This window comes from Alosa pseudoharengus, unplaced genomic scaffold (assembly GCF_046254945.1).
Source record: "Alosa pseudoharengus isolate Yale_2024_CS ecotype anadromous, Long Island Sound unplaced genomic scaffold, YU_APseudo_1.1 YU_APseudo_1.1_scf_6, whole genome shotgun sequence".
NCBI classification, from domain to species: Eukaryota; Metazoa; Chordata; class Actinopteri; order Clupeiformes; family Clupeidae; genus Alosa; species Alosa pseudoharengus.
In genome coordinates, this window is record NW_027468848.1 from 34,763,437 (window position 1) to 34,784,426 (window position 20,990).

The following is a 20,990-nucleotide window of genomic DNA, read 5'->3' on the forward strand; positions in this document are numbered from 1 at the left end:
GCATGTACGGGTGACTGTGGATCCCTGGAATGTGTTACATAATTCCTTTGGGCATCTGCATGGTTGAGAGATAGGTATCTGGGCAGCCATTGGTGAACAAGTTCATCCAGTTATGGATACTATCGGCTGGAAGTTCGGGGTTAACAACCAAACAATGCCGACATTGCTACTGGAGCAAAAAGTCTGTTTACCATAGAAATCTGAACCTTTACCACCTGTTTGTCACAGCAGCATAAACAATTTATCTGGCAAAACATGAAGTATGTTATAGAGCCACAGAGGTTTTGCTGGTTTACCCGTTTAAAGAAAAAAAAAGATTAACTAAAAAAGCAAATAGACATTGAATGTGGAAGAGCGCAAATGGCCACACATTCACTGTGAGCCCCTATCTATCTCTCAAAGGCAGTCCCACAGCACGGGCACACATTGGGGCTCCTCCCCTCAGCTTGTGCGATTAAAGTCAGAGTCCAGGCTAAACACGCCTTTCACTCTGTATGTGTGTGTGTGTGTGAGAGAGGGAGAGAAACACAGAGAGAGAGAGAGAGAGAGAGAGAGAGAGAAAGATAGCGAGGGAGGGAGGGAGTGAGGGAGAGAGGAAGGGAGACAGTTAGAGAAGAAGGCTGCACTGACTCCAAACCCTCCCAGGTTCTCTCCTCCGTCACCGCTTCAAGCTCTCTGTCACTGGCAGAGGCAGCAGCCACGCGTGGATTACAGACCCTTGCGCATTTCACCCAACTTTCCACATCAGGACTGCAATGACAGGATAGACTTCTGATTTCTATGCCTTTCACTGAGATGCAAAGAGAACTGGAAACATTTGACTGGACTGAGCCTCCAAAAAAGGATTTTTGCAATGTTTTTCTACCATCTGGGTGGACATTTTAAGTTCAAGATATGATATGGAAAACATGTTGCTTTTGAAAACAGAAGAAGAACTCTTTTCTTGGTCTTCATTGACCCTCGGATCATTGATGGAAAGGTAAAAACAAATTTTTTTAGGTATTGAGGCACTGATCGGAGTTAGAGTTCTTTTACTATCAGCTTCTTTAATAACAACATATTTTTAACATCTTCTTACAGCCTCTGAGGAGCAGACGTGGGAATCGATTTTTGGAACATGTCAGAGTTATAGAGAGCTAAAGTCCATGTTCACAAAGATGAATACAAGGAATGTTGCTTTTCTTCTCTTTAGGGTTTTGTAAACACGTCAGTTGTGAAAGGCTACTCTTATACTGCATATTATTCGAATTGGGTCAGCGGCGTCGCCTCTGAACAATATGAATGGAACCAACGCTACGAGTCCCTATCAGGAGGCTTCCGGCCCCTGGCTTTTGGTGCTCATGGTGTTCATCATCATGATCATTGTACTGGGCAACCTGCTGGTCATCATTGCCATTGCACGCACCTCCCAGCTCCAGACAATGACCAATATCTTCATCATGTCTCTGGCCTGTGCTGACCTCATCATGGGGGTGCTGGTGGTGCCTCTAGGGGCCACCATCGTGGTGACGGGGGAGTGGCAGCCCAACAGTAATACGGCCTGCGAGCTGTGGACATCGGTGGACGTGCTATGCGTGACAGCCAGCATCGAGACGTTGTGCGTGATCGCCGTGGACCGTTACATCGCCATCACGCACCCGCTGCGCCACAAGGTCCTGTTGAATAAGTGGCGGGCTCGGCTGATCGTGTGCTTGGTGTGGGTGCTGTCGGCGCTCATCTCCTTCGTGCCCATCATGAACCAGTACTGGCGCGCGGTGGGTGACGAAGAAGCCAAGCAGTGCTACGACGACCCCAAATGCTGCGACTTTGTCACCAACATGCCCTACGCCATCAGCTCGTCCGTGGTGTCCTTCTACATCCCGCTGCTCATCATGATCTTCGTGTACGCCCGCGTCTTCCTCATCGCCACGCGCCAGGTGCAGCTCATCGACAAGAGCCGCCAGCGCTTCCAGAACGAGTGGATGACCCAGCAGCAGCAGCCCAATCTCCATGGAAACAACAACTTACCGGGAGGAGGAGGGTGCAGCGGCGCTGGTGGTGGGAACGGTGGTGGCAGCTCTAACCCCAAACGGAAGAGCTCGCGGCGGCGGCCGTCGCGGCTGACCGTGGTCAAGGAACACAAGGCCTTGAAGACGCTGGGCATCATCATGGGCACGTTCACCCTCTGCTGGCTGCCCTTCTTCGTGGCCAACATCATCAACAACGTGTTTGACCGGAACGTGCCCACCAAGTGGGTCTTCCGCCTACTGAACTGGCTGGGTTACATCAACTCGGGACTCAACCCCATCATCTACTGCCGGAGCCCGGAGTTCCGCACCGCCTTCAAGAACCTCTTGGGCTGCCCATGGCTGCCCACGCCCAGCATGAACTCCCTGTACAAGGAGCTGAGGACTCGCTGCCCGTGCTTCCTGGGTTCGGCCGAGGCCGGCATGGCCGGCTCGTTCCAGAAGGCGCCCTCGGTGGCGGCGCCGGGGCCCGAGTGCCAGGGCATCGAGGTTAATGAGAGCCTTCATAGCAGCCAGAGCAGCTACCGGAGCGAAGAGCTTTCGCCGGGACCACCGCACTCCAACGGAAGCACGCACTTCAGCGAATTCTCCGAGCCGGAGACTGAATTGTAAGTCCATTTTCAAAATGTTACTTCTCAAGTTCCCTCCTCACTCATCTAACGTTGACTCACTTCATATCTCTGAAGTTATTTTGAGGGCCTTCATATGGCTACATTAGAAACTCAGCTGGCCATGAAGGCAAATAATTTTTCATTTAAGCGAAGGCAAAATAATACACAGTGGCAGCCTGTGTGCAGGACACAGGATGGTTATAGGATGCACAACATCCTATTCAGTGACTTCATCTTGGGCTTTCCGCTCAGTTGCACAGACAGAGTGGTCTCTGTAGAGCATGTCTGTGGGAACCGCGCAATGCACTTAACAGGTAATGTTTCCCATGCAGTGCCCATTTTTTGCCGTATATGCCCATATAACTGGAGCAAAAGCACAACCGCCACTCCACGTTACACATTTGTCGTTCTCTCCGGAGCCTTTTCAAATAGAGGATGACATATGCAGTTTAACATGTGAAACATGGCTCAGATTACTCAAGGTCTAGCTTTCTCTTTATACTCCCTCATGTGTGTTAGATGGTGCATAGACTTTCAAACATATTGACTTATTGCTAAGTCTCAGACACCCAACTGAAAATGTGTGAAGCCGACATTTCGTTGTTGTATCTGAAGCCCTAAATCTACCCTCTCAATTGATATTGTTGATAACAGCCATGCACGCAGAATAAATCTCAGCAAAATAACTGGCTTGGTAATGGCGCCATTTTTTTTAATTCACTTATAAAAACCTCAGAACACATTATTCGTGAAGATTACCAAAATAAAAATGACTGCTCACAAGCTGAGATAAAAAAAAATATGACTCAAAACTTGCTTCATTTTTGAGCTTATTGAAAGCAAAGACAATACACAAATCTGGAGAACAAGTAATTATCTGAATCAGGCCTAGTGCATTACTGTGATTCTGAGTATTAATTAACCATTACACTGTGACCTGTAAAATCCATTCAGAGAGTAAATGTAGCTTGACTGCTGAGATGCCCCACTGTACACACACAATGAGGAGTGCTGGTAAAGGTTAAGCAAACCAGAAGTCAAAATATACCGCAGCGAGCCCCTTATTACTGTACATAAATGGGAGCTGTGTTTTAGACCAAATATACATAGGCAGATGCAATAACGCCAAGTAATGATCATTCTTTCCCCACTAGAAATGGTGAGAGAAAAATGTTGGTTGGCAAAAAACTAAGCAGTCCTGCACAAAATACCAGACGAGACTTAAAGGGAAGTATTTTTAATCACCACTGGAATACTCAACTATATGGTCGGATACCCTTTAATTCCGTAGAGGCCTTGTCAAGATGTGCATTTTCTGTCTACAGTCTGAGTGACTGTGTGGTGTAGTAGTACTACTAAGATGAACAGCTGGCTAAAATATGGATCAAAACAAAGTCTATGTCCTGGAAAAAGACTTTTAGCCTCTACATTCTTGAAAAAGTTGTGTGTGTGTGTGTGTGTGTGTGTGTGTGTGTGTGTGTGTGTGTGTGTGTGTGTGTGTGTGTGCAGCGCATGCACTATGGCCTAACCCTAGGGACATTCTCTGTGAGGTACTGCCTACTGCCCTTGATCTAATGGAAACAATGCTCACACACACACACACACACACACACACACACACACACACACACACACACAAATGTAGTCTGTGTGGAAAACCTTACGTCTGTCCTCTGTATTTTAACAGCATGTGTGAACTGAGTAGGGATTTAAACCATTCTCTCTTTGCAATGTCATTCTGGACTGACAGATTGCTTAATGCATGGCATATAATTGTTACAGAATTTAGAGATTTTTGTAAGGCCAAGAGAAATGACCACTATGCAACATATTGCATCCAACCATGTCTTTCTCATGTGCACAATCACATTTTATTGCACAGGGTCGTTCAAATGATGTCATAATATCTCTTTTGGACCTCATCAGCAAACAGCTCCACCAATTTCCGCTCTTTCAGATCCACAAATTGCAAAATAATTCATTTCAAACCTCAAAGATTATCCAATAACTCTTTTCTCTGTAATATGTTACCTGCATAGGGCTGAATCCACTGTCATATATATATATAGAAAACAGATGTTTGTTTTTAAGGTAATAATAATCCTAAATTATGTGGTAATGCAAGGCAAGGGTCATTTCCTCCTCTGCAAGCCGCAGGCTGGAGTAGGCTGTTTGAGGTCCCAAGAGGTGACAGGAAATTGAAGAGGTCACCGTTGCTATTTATTTGTGTAAAGTACGAATTATACAGTCTATTGGGTCCAGAAAAGTAGCACTTTTTATGGCACAGCAGCAAGACAATAATAGACATGGTAACTGCACTGTCCCTCTGGTTATTTGACTTATATTGGGTTTACAGAGCAGATAAAGATGGTTTGGTTACTGTATGTGAAGTGTAATGAGTGATGCATTGTGGGATGCGTGTCATATTTTATTAAGATAATACTTAGACTTTTGCCACTGCCGTTGTACCAGCTAAGCACCTTCACAGATAAAAGAAATGTTCTCTTTCAGACCGAATTTAGCAAGGGCTTGACCCCTTGTGTTGTGGTGAAGCCCCTTTCCCCAGCAGAAATGAATGGGCTGTTTGTGGCCATGGCTTAGTAACTGTGGTGGGAGGCAAACAGGGTTTGTGTGTGTTGGAGGGGCCCTCGGCTGCCTTGCTTAACACCCACCGCAGCTGATAAAGCCTTTATCACCACGGCGCAAGACTTCCGCTTACCATGAGAGCCTGTTTACCACCAAAACAGAGAAGAGCGGCTATCACGAGAGCATGAAAAATGGCTGCTTACACCAACCACACAGTAAAACTTGTTTGTGTGCTCGTTGTCCAGAATGTGACGCTTGTGATCGCACGTGGCCTGGATCCGATTCTGGAGCTGTGAGCATTTGCGCCCTCATTAAAATGCTGCCAAAGGAAAGTGATATTGATTGGTTGATTGATTGATTGATTGATTGATTGATTGATTGATATGGAGCTACTTTAGCAGGTTCCCAGAGGTTGTCTTGGAGTACAATGCAAGCAGAGCTGGTATTGTACTAAAGAATTAAGGGATTACTCAGAGGGCAAATTAGATTTTTCTGCCAGGATTTGCTGAATCATTCACTAAGCAAATGAATACTTGCCCTCAGTAGCATTGAAACTAACCACCATTATTGATACAGGGAGGTAGTCCAGGAGGTTACTTATTTTGTAATAATTGTACACTAAACATATGTTTGTCGAATGCTCATGTATATACTGAATAAGTACAGGTAGGTGCAGTACAAATATGAAATATGTAGAGTGGTTACCTTGCATTAAAGTTAAAGTTGACTGATGTTTAGCAGACGTTTTTATCCAAAGCGAGACATACAGAAAAATAGGGCATCGTTAGGTTACTCCTTCAGTGGAGGTTCAGGGTCAGATGGATTCTTTACAAAGGCACATTCCTCATGCTCATTTGCATACTACAAAGACTGTTTACAGTGAGAAAAATCCAGACGTTTCACTTTTGATGATTGACCTAAATCAACAAATGCTTTTTACCTCTCAGAAACAGAACAGAAATAGTTCATTAAATGGGCACATCAAACTCTTGTGAGAAAATTATAATAATGCTACAATTACAAAAAGAAAAGACCCTCTAGAGGAAATTCAAAAAGACATTATTACAAGCAAAAGTGACTATGTAATGACGCAGGCATGTATTTTGACATGGTCCATTAGAAAGTAAACTGTAAGAGATTTAATAATTTTGGGCACTCTTTAGTGCAGGTTTTACTCATTGTATACTGGAATACCAGCATCTAAATGAACCAACATTAAATACAAAATTTTTCTGTGAGAGGTATATTTCTCTTCCATTTGTTTTGATCCACTTACAGTACACATCTTTTCCATTACTGCTGTCTCTTCTGCAGTGATAAAATGCCTGTTGATTTAATACCTGCAGATTTGCAGATATCTACTTGATAAGGTCTATGGACAATCTCAAAGTGTAAAATTGAATTGTATAAAAAAAATGTATGCGTAAATTAGCCAGCTGTGTACTTCTTAATGTCCATCTTAACATATCTTTGAATTGCATGTGCAGTTATCCAAACAGGCCACAGTGGGGGAGTGCAGGGTGTGTGTATTTGGTTCAGGTATGCCTCTGAGGCTGGGCACGTTTGCCCACATGATCCACATTAAACAGCACCTCACGTTGTGACGGCATGGTGTGGCTGGGGAAGGGGAGCGAAGAGGAGAGCAGAGCGGGCAGGAGTGTGTGTGTGTGTGAGAAGGCTGGAGTGGGTGTGCAGGGCACAGCAGAGTGGCTGTGAGGACCGAGAGAGTAAGCAATGAGGTAATCCTCATTCCAGGATATTAACTCAATATGGAAACTGATCATCGGTCTCCACATATAGGCTCTCTAGAACAGCTATAGGATTGTGGTCAGAAATTGGCAACTTGTGTGCTATAAGCCAACGGGATAATTTGATGCAGGTCTTTACCTTCTCCTCCTCTCTCTTTTCCCCTTTCTCTTTCTCTCTGTCTCTCTCAGTCGTTCTCTCTCTCTCTCTCTCCGTGTTTTCTCCCTGTACTGTTATTGTTCCCATCTTGAAATAGCTCTCTGCTTGACCACCACATCAGTGTGCTCTTGATAACTAGATCAATGTGGCTTGAAACATTTCAGTCTTCCTTTAAAGGAACACAACCCTCTCGACACCCATAATTTACTTGGGGAAAGGATGCGACGAGGACAGGCAGGGAGCACGCACTCCATACACTGGACCGTGGTAGACAGCTGGAGGTGGATATAAAGAGACGTTAGCAGCTGGAGGCAAGGCTTGGGGTGGGTCGTGTAGGGGGGCTTGGGCAGACCACCCTCCCTGTTTGTTAGGCAGGGACGAGGCAGCATGTGCTTTATATTATAAACCTAAGTCAGTGGACAAGTGGTTGCACCCCTCCTGGTCACTCTGGCTGTGGAGCAGCTAAGTCTGTTCTATTAGAAAGAGAGCCAAAGAGTAAGCCAATGAGCAGGAGTAATCAGTTCATATTGAATAAGTAGATGTTCTTGATTTTATAAACTTGTATTTTGCTACATTTGAAATAATAATTCCGCATTTTAATTCAATTTTGGGAGACTGTTTTTTTTTAGCTTTTTTGAGAATCTTGCTTGCATGGACGATTGTGGGAATGGTGTTGAAAGCATTTTTTTTTTTCCGCTGGTTGTCCATTATGTATATTGGCAATTGATACAGATGTATTTTGATTAATGGTGTTTCTTCAGCAGTTTAGATACTTTTGTCCTAACTTGTCTGGGACAAATAAGATAATGACACGTCTCTAGTCCAGAGGAAGGTAATGGGAAAAAAGGAGATATGCAAACACTATCAGTACATTCCTGACACAAAATGGCCACTCACTGTACTCATCGTCTTACTTTGTGACTAAGGCCGAGGGAACAATCAATGGAATCTAATGGGGGGATCAAACGATGAGGTCAGAGGGAGAGCGGTTCAGATGATAAACAACTGTTTCCCTGGTTGAGACAGATAGCAAGTCGGGTAGGTTAAGTGAAAATAGGAGCTCTGTTGAGAATTGGGGCCAGCGGGTCGTTTGTTTTGGAGCCGTGCTGCGTTCACAGACCCCATCTCGCTGCGTAATGATTGAGAGGTCTGTAAAACAGCTGGAGAATAATAAGGCATGCATAAATCTCTGAGGGTCGCACCATAATGCAGAACTCTCGGTTTGCGAACAGTCTAATAACATTTGTGACCGTACTCCTCAACAGGTTAAAGTTGTAAAGTTTTTGCAAGGGTGAACTTGAGCGAATCATTTTTGTTTTGTTTTGCTTGAGATGACAAGGAGTCAAAGAGGGGCAATTCAAAGGGAACATGTTGCAGGAGACAGAGAAGATTTATTTTCTGTGAGAAGAATCTCGGTATGCGACTGACACCCACATCAACATGGGCTGTAGCCTGCTGCTTCTGTCACGTATGCACTTAGAGGAAAGTGGGATATGTAAGGGAGGAGTGTTTTTTTACCTCCCCCCACATTATTCTGTGTTGCCACTGTTTGTCTCTGGAACATAACAACTGTTTCTGTTGAAAAATATGGGTTTCTAAAAAGCAAATGTTTTGTTTAAAAAAATAATTGTTTAGTTTGTAGCAGTATTCTAAAGAAGGGTGAGGATGAGCAGTGAGCACTTGACGCAGAGTTATCAATTACCAAATATATGCTCAGTGTTAATGGATGGGTCATGAGTCATGAGGAGCAACCAAATATACAAGTTAAAGGGACACCAGGCAATGTTTTGGTTTTAATTAATCATCTTCGAAAGTCGTATATGGTTAAATGATTCATTACGGGGCGAATGAAGGCTCTCTCGCCCGCCCCTACTGCCTGTAGGAAGAACGGTGTATCCTACCCACCGACCGAAGCAGGATCAGTTTACAGCACAGAGGCAGGCTAACGAAACGCTAGAGATTGTTGCAAACGTGTGTATAATGGCAGAGCCGGCAAGAAGCAGTGAAAACCCTTGACGGAAGATGCAGAGAAAAGGAAAAGAGCTTCAGACCGAGCAAGGGGGAGATTCGTAGAGACAAAGCATCAGGCTTGCCTGGTGTCCCTTTAAGCTTATTCCATCACAGAAAATACGATTTCAGTAGTGGGAGGGGAGGGCCAATTAGCATTGTCTAATTTGATCTATGTTGACATTGTGCATTGTAAGTCATAGAAGAATGTTTTGTGAAGAGGGTGATAAAACTGAAATACAATCAGTGTATTTGAGGCTAGGGGGCTTTCTCATGCAAAGCATCATGGGTTTATTTAAAAGTCCAAGGAGACAACAGCTGCTTCGTGAATTCAAGTCCCATGCACTTGGGTGTAGATAGCAATAGTGCTGTAATCGCCCTCACATGGTTCTTTTTCAGCTAGTGAACCCTCATACAATGATATATCAACCATATAAAAAGGAAAACAGTAAACACCTTAGCCTACACACTGTACTGAACATACTCTGGCCAGTGTGTTGACCGGCCATCACAATTTAGTCCCATTCACTGACCAGCACATGTATCCTTTGCACTTCACTTCTCATTGCTTGTGTAACACTTGGTGTGTGGCTGGAATGCATGTAGTGGCATGGTTGTTTTCTGTTTTCTGTTTCGTTTGAGGCAGGCTGCCACCGGGTCGGGAACAGCACGGAGGCACACCCCTCAATTGCACTCTAGGGAGCGGGTGAAATCATGTTTCCCTGGGAGCAGGATTAGCCAAGCAGTGTCCCACATTAAATTCTCCCACACCGGATCAGGGGCAGAGGTTATCTATAACCTGGCCTGCACATTAGTGAAGGCATCAGATCCAAAGTAGTGTGTGTGTGTGTGTGCGTGGGTGTGTGTGTGTGTGTGTGTGTGTGTCTGTGTGTGTGTGTGTGTGTGTGTGTGTGTGTGTGTGTGTGTGTGTGTATGGGAGAGAGAGAGAGAGATAGAGAACATTTGTCTTTAGCAAAATTGTCATAGAGGACAAATGCTTTACATATGGTCTGCATGGCACCATGCATTTCAATTCTGTCTGCCCAGAATCAACCACATTTGGATTTCTTGCTATGCTTGAATTTAGATCCTCTGTATGCTCTACATTTTGTAAAGCATTATCTTGACATGCTTGATTTCACCTAATAGACTATAAATATGACAAAATGTCTTTAACTTGGGCAGATTGCACACTGCTTACTACATTATCTGATAGAAAAGTCAGAGAGTAAACAGAGGCACAAACAAGTTTCTAAATATGTTTTATCACTAATGTTTTATCATGGCACCTATGTTAAACTTTATTAACACCAGGATGTGAGAGAGTGTTATTCCTTCACTGGTGTTGTTGACACAGAACACAGGACTTTGGTAATATACAAAATCACATGAAGTTCCTTTTCCCACTGACTGTTGGCTCAGACATCACTGTGGTCATTCAGTCCGCTAATGGAATTGAAGTGACACAGCACATAACCGCAACCGACACACGACCGCAAGCACTGAACAAGATCAGTTAGACACGAGGTCTGTTGGTGCCTCTAGCCAGCTGAAATGTGGGTAGCCCCGGGCTGTCCCCCGCCATGCCAGTGCTATCCTCATTACTGGTGATTTGCAGAAAGATGCAGACAAAATGAGGCATGTTCTCTCACCTGTGAAGTGGACTGTACTGCACTCTTAAAACGAATGTGTTGAAAACAACACAACTTCTGTTGTTTTTTAACACACCTCTGTATCCAGATAGGGACAACACATTAATTTGAAGAGTGTGCTACTGTGGACTGTACTGTTTCAGTGCCAATCATATCATGTGTTGGGTTTGGCAGGTATTCATGCATGAAAAAGGCTTTTGGAGGGACAGGGAGGGGAAATGTATAGATTGCCCTTGAAAACAGTAACGTTAAATACTTGGGAATTACATGTCCTGAAATCATAGGCCTATGGCAAATCATTATAGGCCAATATCTAAGCTATCTGTTTTAGCCAAGGTTTTAGAAGGGCTTATAAGTGACCAGTTGAAATTTAGCAACATATATATATTGTACTAAACTCTGACAAAAATTATGTGCTTCTCTAAATTAAGGAACACAGACTGTGCTTGTTAGATTGTTACACTATGGGGGGGGGAAATTAAATGAGTATCAGTCTACAAATATCTTGGTTTCTTCTTAGAAGAAAGTTTGTTCTTAAAGCATCATATAGAGTGTCTAACAAAAACAATTAAAGTAAAGTTGGGTTTCTATTATAGAAATTTACATTCATAAGAGAAAGAATCAAGCAAACATGCCAAAGAAGTAAACAGAAACAACTTAGACAAAGAAAACCAGCCAACATAATCCTGCAATTAATCTTAATAACCTGCATACAACTGTTCGGTATGGAAGCCCGTTTCCGCCACTTGAAAAAAAAAACTGCCAGATACTAAGTCAAAATTATGAGATTTAAAGTCATAATTATGAGATTTAAAGTCATAATTATGAGATTTAAAGTTGTAATTATGAGATATAAACTCGTAATTATTAGATTTAAAGTCATAATTATGAGATATAAAGTCATAATTTTGAGATTTAAAGTCGTAATTATGAGATATAAACTCATAATTATGAGATTTAAAGTCATAATTTTGAGATTTAAAGTCATAATTATGAGATTTTAAGTCATAATTATGAGATACAAAGTCAAAATTTTGAGATTAAAAGTCATAATTATGAGATATAAAGTCATAATAATGAGATATAAAGTCGTAATTATGAGATTTAAAGTCATAATTATGAGATTTAAAGTCATAATAATGAGAAATAAAGTCGTAATTATGAGATTTAAAGTCATAATTATGAGATTTAAAGTCATAATTAAGAGATATAAAGTCGAAATTTTGTAATTATTAACCCAGGAAGTCAAGGTTGCTGTTCTGCACTGTTTAGGTATTTGTAGTTTAGACATAAAACTGTTAGGCTACTGTAGCTTAATAGTTTATTTCAGCAATGTCTTTAGTGGTATAATCAACAGGCACTCCTTCGCTTTATGGACATCACCACCACAGGTGGTTTCTTTTAGGCTTTGCTTCTGTAGGCTACGGTTGACACTCGACAGAGGCATCTTCATCCAGCTTTTCCATGCTGGTCACCTGCTCGTTAGAAATGTAGCTAGAGCCTATCAGACATCAGCCTATTTGAACGAACTGGCTGTTTGGTCTATCTGATTATCAAATATGTTGTATCCAATTCAGAATAATTATTCTTTGAAGCATCCATAACCCATTTTGATCACATGCATATAATAATAATGTGTTGTGCTATGAGTGACTTCAAAGCAACATGCAACCGAGTAGCAGTATCGACATTAGAACTGCAAAAGCTATCCAGCCCCATGGAGCCAGTTCATTATGGGAAAATGAGGAAAGTTGCCGCCCATGGTGCAGAAAAGGATCGCTAGAAAGACAATCATTTAGAATGTGAGCAAGTTCATTTATCTAGTTTAGGCTACAGCACGTAGGCCTAGCATGGCATTGCTTGCTCTGACTCTTATACTGACATGTCTAGCGTTCCTTTTCTGAGTCTGACACAGCATGACCTTTAGCGTACTTCCTGGGTTAATAATCTAGAAATTGCGACTTTATATCTCTTAATTATGAGAAATAAAGTTACAATTTTGAGATTTAAAGTCATTACGAAGGAGTGCCTGTTGATTATACCTCTAAAGACATTGCTGAAATAAACTATTAGGCTGTGTGCAAACTGCTACAACCAGAGTCCGTCAACTAGCTAAACTGAGCAGAACAGCAACAGCTCATGACCTTTTGGGTTTACTTCCTGGGTTAATAATCTCAATTTTAAATCATAATTACGACTTTAAATCTCATAATTATGACTTTAAATCTCAAATTATGACTTTAAATCTCATAATTATGACTTTATATCTCATAATTACGACTTTAAATCTCATAATTATGACTTTAAATCTCATAATTACGAGTTTATATCTCATAATTACGACTTTAAATCTCATAATTATGACTTTAAATCTCATAATTTTGATTTAAAACCTCATAATTATGACTTTAAATCTCATAATTTTTACTTAGTATCTGGCAGGTTTTTTTTTCAAGTGGCGGAAACGGGCTTCCATAGTTCGGGAAGTGATGCAATGCAAATAACTAATTCCATAACGTTTTTCTTAGGTTCTGTTTTAATAATTATATTACCGTGTCCTATAATAGCTCTTTCACATGCTCACTTTTTTAAAATCATATTTCTTGTGGCAACCATTGTGTGTCAAAAATAGGTTTTGGATTTTACACCTAAAAAAGGAAAAAGTAAACACATGAATTACATTGTAAGCTTGGACCACTAAATCACCTCAGCAATGTATACGTTTGGGGAAAACACACAGAGCTGACATGTGTACTCCCATGATTTAAGGGGAGTTTCCAAGCAACTGTTGGAAGAGGTGTGGTCCTGGAATATGTGTTTTTAGGTATTATGTATTTGCATTATTAAATTGTGCAGTGCTGCTGTAAGGCTGAGAGGGGTTTTGCATTAGTGTGCATAGCATTAGCACCAGACCATGACATGGTCAATATTAACCACACTGAAAACAGGCAAGCATGGCTGGGCAAGGGGATCCCTGCTCACTGGAGTTTAGTTTTTACTGGCAGATTAGATATTAAGGCCTAGGGAGACCAAAATACAATGATTGTATGTCTAAAAGTAGAGGCTCTAAGCAAATTTTGACCAAATCCCTCATTGGAGAATTGGAATATGGAAATGTTATCATGTGGCTAAATTTTTTGGCTAAAGCTTGTAAGCAAGGTTGATTTGTTGTGACAATCCCCCTTAGTTCAAATCAGGGGGAGAGAAAATAATATAATTGCTAAAAAAGAACACTGATGATGTAAACTTTACAAGTAAGTCCATTTTAATTTAAATCAAGTTGAAAGACAAACATGCATTATATTCCTGGCCTGGATTTGGTTGTTATGAGGGCATCGTGTCTGATGAGGGCATTGTGTCTAATGTGTTTTGACATAACTTGTCTCAGGACATATTTAGTCCTTAAATGGTTATAATGTAAGTGCAGGTGTGGCCTGACACAATGTAGTGGGGACTAAATAGAAACTGGCCCTGTAAACACCAGTGAATGATGCCTGATTGCAGTGTATTTGTGGCGCCAAGTAGAGCAGATCAAAGTTAACAAAGGCCAAGTGGAGATAACCTGGGCGTCTTTTTTGGTGCATATGGCTAGGTGAGACAGAAATTTCCGATACACTGTTGCACCTCAACCACAAGATCAAATACTTAAAGAAGGTTGCTTGGCTGATTTTGCATAGGTAGCATCTTACATCTACACAAGGAAGAAATTTAATGTAAACAAGCTGGGAAACTTGTTCGTTCATGGAATCAAAATATCTTCGTTCATGAATTTCCAAGTGAGCAAGGGAAGAAATATGGTTTGCTATACTACCACAAAAAGAAACTGTAAGATCAAGATCTAGTTGCATTAGCAGATCCTTAATGTGGAGAAATGTTATATATATGCCAGGTGGTTATAAGGCTCAGTGGCAAAAATGACGCCTTGATTAAAACATTTTAAGCTCATCAATCATTAAACCCGTTCTGTTTCATGTCTGACATCCCCTTGGAATTTACTGCTAAATAAATCTGATGCCAGAATATCTGTAGACAGGCAGACCCACAGTGCTGACCGCAATGTCAGACTCCCCTGAGAGACAAGCCCTCTGTAAACATTCAATAAAAAAAAGTAAAAAATGTACCTGAATACACAAAAGCCCAGCAAGTGTCCCACTGACTACTGCACTGGCACAATAAAGTTGGGAAGCCAACTTTCAGAGAGAGGCCAAGTTTGAACATCACTTTGCTTTCCAGTTTAAAAGGTGGATGTGCAGTATCCACATGATCGCTTATGATGAAATGAAATCTATCCCTCCCTCATAATGATTCAAATAAACAGTGCATAGATTATGGAATGGAATGATGAAATGGATTATTTTGTTCGGTGTGATTGCCCTCCTCAATCACTGCTAAGGTAGAGGCAGAGCGGCTGGCAGGTCTTGACCAGGCTGACTCTCCGCTCTTTGGATAATTTATCGGAGTCACTGTCGAGCAAAGCAACAGGGTAGGGCCACTTACTGCAGTCTGTTTTCCCATTTTTGCTTTTTCCTTTTCCCTCAGATAGCACTTTAAATGGTCTGCATTGTTTATATGTTCCTGTAGAGACATGTACAGTACAGTTGATAGGATCAGAATCTTAGGCATTTTGGGTAAGAGAGAGAGAACAAAGAGATTGAAAATGTTCTCGGAAGCATAACCAGTGCAGCAGTCAGTTCACTTCCCGACTGCCTTTAAGGTCTGGACAATGAACATGAATCCATCTTGAAGACAAATACGTCAGCACGGCAAAACACACCTACATGGATTTGTTAAGGTTATCTCCCACAATAGGACAATCATGACATGGGCATGGAGTGGCATAGGGAATACATATCTGCATTTGGTATATGTATCCATTGTAAGTAACCCCAACAAATGTTGCAGATGTGTTGTATGCCCCCACACAGTGTAGAAACCCTGGAGAAGCAGATTGAGATATTTGCTGTGTCTGCCAAGTAGAGCTAAAAAAATGCCCCCCTAATGAAGCAGTTGGCCTTAGTAATGGAATGTTTTCATTACAAGACCATATGTTTGATTCCAAACATCATTGACAAGCCATGTGAGGGAAGACAGACAGATAAAGAGATCATAAGGAAACACAGATAGAGGGACTGTATTAGAAATGAAGAGTTCCTTGTGTGTGTATGTGTGTGTGTGTGTGTGCATGCGTCTTTGTGTCTGTGCTGGTCATTTAATTCTGTGAGACAAAGCTGACCTGTCAGGATGGTTGGATCCCAGTAGTGCACATTCCATTGTTATACCCTGCTGAAGACACTTTTTCCATCAAATCAGGGCTCTTTCCTTCTCTCTGTAGTTACAAGGAAGTATTTTCTTTAAGAAAGTAGACAGGCAAGCTAGCTTTCCATTAGTGAATTAGCTGTTCTAGTCCCTAAAGAGTTTATCTTAAATATAATACTTAAATATATTTCTTGTGATAAACATTAAATACATTTCACGGCCGACAAATCCCGTCTCACAATACACCATGGCAATCATCAGGTTCACAAATAATTTATTCAAAACAAAGACCTATACCTTGTAAAACTAGATGTACCGCAGAGCGGTACAAAATATGACTGCCGCCCAGTCCAGCACATTTTTTCCACAAAAAGAAATCACGCTGAAAGGCCTATATGATTCTAACTGTCTCACTAAATTGCATTATCCACACTCAATTCTCACTGGTATCTGCTAGACAACAAGTACCAAAACATGATTAGTTCATAGATTTCACATGTAAAATTAATTTTATACAACCCCACCTCCATCTTGCCTGTTCATAATTCTGAGAAATTCTTGATTGTTTGTGTTATGTTTATGTTATGTGTGTGGGTGTGTGTGTGTGTGAGTGTGTGTGTGTGTGTGTGTGTGTGTGTGCGTGCTTGTGTGTGTGCCTGCGTATGTGCCTGTGCATGCAAGCGTACATATGTCTACTGTGTGAGTATGTGTCATACGTATGATTACTGTGAATGTATGTGTGTGTGGGTGTGTGTATCTGTTTGTGCACATATGTGCACATGAAATGGGTTAACATGACCCCTGGAGGCAAACATACGGAAAAAAATGGTCATCCTAGGCCCTACAGTTCTCAAGATATTCACAGAGAACTGTGTCTGCCCTACCCTCCTTTCGGGGGGTCCAGTCCAGGCTACAGATCAAAACGAAAAATGACGGTTCCATGCTATCCACCTACAGGCCAGTTGGTGTATAGTAACATAAATTAATTTATTGTGTGGCCCCCCATGAACGGAATTCCACAAAACTTGGTGTGCATACAGAGGGTGTCATAATGATCCTACACTTCCAATTTCGTGCAGTTTTGACTATGTTAGGTCACAGATACCTGCGATTACAACACCTAATTTTTACTTTTTTGTGTTTAACTAGGTGGCGCTATACATGAAATGAGTGGTTATGTAATGGGTTGACATGGCCCCTTGAGATCAACATACAAAAAAAACATGGTCTTCCTAAACCCTACAGTTCTCGAGATATTCACAGAAAACTGTGTCTGCCCTACCCTCCTTTCGGGGGGTCCAGTCCAGCGGGGGGGCTACAGATCAAAACGAAAAACGATGGTTCCATGCTATCCATGTGGGGTTACATGCCCACCAAGTTTCGTGTACCCCGGTCTTTCAGTGTCCCGGGACTCATTGACGGAAATTTCGGCATGCGAAAAAGAAAAAAAAAAAAAAAAGAAAAAAAGAAAAAAATAATAATTCTGACTAAACCTATATGACCGCCGCTTCGCTGCGCGGTGGTCATAATAAGGTCAAAGAATAATCAGATTATTGTAGAACTGATTAGGCTGTGAAAATCAACCGTTAATAGTAAATGCACTTCAACATTTGTGTTTTCCAATGCATCATCATGTTTTGATATTAATTATTAATTATTAATATTAATTAATTATTATTATTAATCCATTCTATTAAGTATATAATAAATTATATTAACCAATAGTTGCTTCCATAGCCCAATCAGTTTTAAAGTAGTTATTAAAATATGGTATGAGTTAATTCAAATGATATTGCTGAGTAAAATGTTTTTTTTTCTTTCTGTGTTTCCAGTTTCACTCTACAGGAGAAAGATGGATGAGAGACAACGGTGACACCCACACTCTGACAAATGAAAGCTCTAGTGTCTTCAGAGGATGTCAGGAGCACACAGCACCAGAGAGGGCTGAAGGGATCGGACCAGAGACTGATCATAAAGGCGTCTCGGAAACACCAGTCCCAGACTGGACAAAATATACAACCAAAACTTGTGTTACCTGAGCAATCAGGAGGCAAAATTAAAACAACAACAACAACAACAACAACAAGAGGTCAGATGCTCTTGGGCCATCACAGTCAGGGGAGCAGGTTCCACAGGTAACTCGGATCAGACCAGTTGAACTGGAGTTGTGGTCTCCACTGCTTGGCGCTCATATGGACGTCAGGCATAGATGAACATTCTGCACTAGGCAGCGACAGAGTGAACTGACCAGTCATGACATCCTTGGAATATCTGGGCCACTGAAGTCATCCCCATCCCTAGCCAAGAGCCCATCATTCCATCCCCAAACACAACTGTATGTTAGGATGTATTCTTTCAAAACACATAAATGGATGCCTGTATACCATAAGAAATTCACAGCAACAATTCAATGTGGATATTTAAATACATTTAAACACATCTGGTACAGTGTATATGAAAAAAATGGTAGAAGTTCAAATTAGATTTTTGTATTTTCTGTTGTTGTGTTAAGTTATTTTGTTTTATTTATTATATAATTTCCCAATCTGTGGATGTAAATTTTAAAGAATGCTGCAGGAATAGTTCTTTTTTTTTGTGCCGTCAGTCCAGCTTGTAGCACACTTTACTTTCTCTAAAGTATAAGCTAAATCCTGCAGCACTGCTTTCTGTATAAACTGCCCAAATCCCATACGATCTCATAGTAAGTGTGAGACACATGCAGTAGAGAACTGGGAGAGAACTGTCTGACATTAGCCAAAATCTTCACAAGACTGACATGCTTTAAAGTAACCTCATTTATTGACATCTTGAATGTCTCTGTGAGTAAAAAAAAATATAATGTGAATTACCATCTAAATAATTTTAAGTTCAGTGTAAAGGCAGTTTATGCCTGTCCCGGACACTGCCAAAACATTTCCAAATACTTCACTGCAAACCAGTAACAGTCATAATATCTATACACATTTGAAGCACTTGGAAAATGTCCAAACTTTTTGATTTACAGTACTTACATGTGAAAATATTCCTGATATTCTTTGGACTGATTCTTTCAAGAATAGATCAGGAGCTGAACAACAATATTCCAGATTCATGTTTCAGGGTGTGCAGAGATCAGATCAGATCTTCTACTTCTTATCTTCATCTTTTGAGATGATCCATTTATGTTGCTGCTACAAATACCTTTCTTTGTCCTTTTACAACCTACTCAAAGCTTGTGAGCATAATATCTTGTATCATCATCCTTCGTTCCTCACCATTTTTGAGCATTCCCTCCCTGATCTGTATATAATGATGTAGAGAAATGTCACGCACAATTTTTCTTGTTTTTGTTTCTTGTTTTTTTATTATTAAAAATGTCTTCATGGTGAATACTCATGTGTCATGTAAATGCTTTGAGGTTGACACTAGTACTCAGGCTGGGGGGCGTGGGAGTGGGTGGTCTAGCTAGTCTACCTGTCTGAAGAGTTAAGCTGATTAGAGTTGAGTGAATGGCTGGAGCAAATGTGTCACTTTTGTTTCTGAAGCCAAAATTATTATCCAGTTATAAAAATGTCAGAAGCACACATATATCCCTAGCATTTTCCTTCCCTGAAATCACTGCCATTTAGGTTTATAACCTATAATAAATGTAAATTCAAACTAGTACACAAGATTTCCAGAAACAGGATTTTTAAGACAGAAATATTTCATTAGCACAAGGGTAGTGCTGTGTTTAGACTGAGTTTGTGTGTATGTGTGTGTGTGTGTGTGTGTGTGTGTGTGTGGGTGTGTGGGTGGGAGGAGGGACAGTAGCCTACCGGTATATGTGTGTTTGTGTGTGTGAGCGTGCATGCATGTGTAGGCTACTTTCCAGATTGCGTAGTGCTTCAACTGATGACTGAACTAGATGTACCGCAGAGCGGTACAAAATATGACCGCCGCCCAGACAAGCACATTTTTTCCACAAAAAGAAATCACGCTGAAAGGCCTATATGATTCTAACTGTCTCACTAAATTGCATTATCCACACTCAATTCTCACTGGTATCTGCTAGACAACAAGTACCAAAACATGATTAGTTCATAGATTTCACATGTAAAATTCATTTTATACAACCCCACCTCCATCTTGCCTGTTCATAATTCTGAGAAATTCTTGATTGTTTGTGTTATGTTTATGTTATGTGTGTGGGTGTGTGTGTGTGTGTGTGTGTGTGTGTGTGTGTGTGTGTGTGCGTGCTTGTGTGTGTGCCTGTGCATGCAAGCGTACATATGTCTACTGTGTGAGTATGTGTCATACGTATGATTACTGTGAATGTATGTGTGTGTGTGTGTATATCTGTTTGTGCACATGTGTGCACATGAAATGGGTTAACATGACCCCTGGAGGCAAACATACGGAAAAAAATTGTCATCCTAGGCCCTACAGTTCTCAAGATATTCACAGAGAACTGTGTCTGCCCTACCCTCCTTTCGGGGGGTCCAGTCCAGCGGGGGGGCTACAGATCAAAACGAAAAATGACGGTTCCATGCTATCCATGTGGGGGTACATGCCCACCAAGTTTTGTGTACCCCGGTCTTTCAGTGTCCCGGGAATCCTTGTTGGTGTACGTCACTAAATGGACACATAAATTATTTTATTGTAAGGCCCCCCATGAACGAAAGTACACAAAACTTGGCATGCATTTGGAGGGTGTCATAATGATCCTACACTTTTAATTTCGTGCAGTTTTGACCTTGTCAGCCAGAGATATTGTGATGAAAACACCTAATTTTTTGCTTTTTAATTTTTAACTAGGTGGCGCTATACATGAAATTAGTGGTAATGGAATGGGTTGACATGCCCCCTTAAGACCAACATACATAAAAAAGGTGGACCTCCTAGGCCCTACGGTTCTCGAGATATTCACAGAAAACTGTCTCCGGCCACCTACAGGCCAGTTGGTGTATAGTAACATAAATTAATTTATTGTGTGGCCCCCCATGAAC

At 41.3% G+C, this 20,990-nt stretch overlaps 1 protein-coding gene across 2 annotated transcripts; it reads left to right on the top strand.

Annotated features, from left to right (window-relative positions):
- The first annotated feature begins 519 nt into the window (after positions 1-519).
- Positions 520-19,394, top strand: adrb3a (adrenoceptor beta 3a). 2 transcript variants are annotated; one of them, XM_076271099.1, is made up of 3 exons: positions 520-979; positions 1,081-2,614; positions 17,856-19,394. In XM_076271099.1, exons 2-3 carry the CDS (start codon positions 1,278-1,280, stop codon positions 17,881-17,883), a joined length of 1,365 nt encoding a protein of 454 aa, XP_076127214.1. In that variant the 5' UTR covers positions 520-979; positions 1,081-1,277; the 3' UTR covers positions 17,884-19,394. The 2 variants fall into 2 exon arrangements, with proteins under 2 accessions (XP_076127214.1, XP_076127213.1); XM_076271098.1 differs by having other exon boundaries at positions 520-2,614.
- Positions 19,395-20,990: the final 1,596 nt, after the last annotated feature.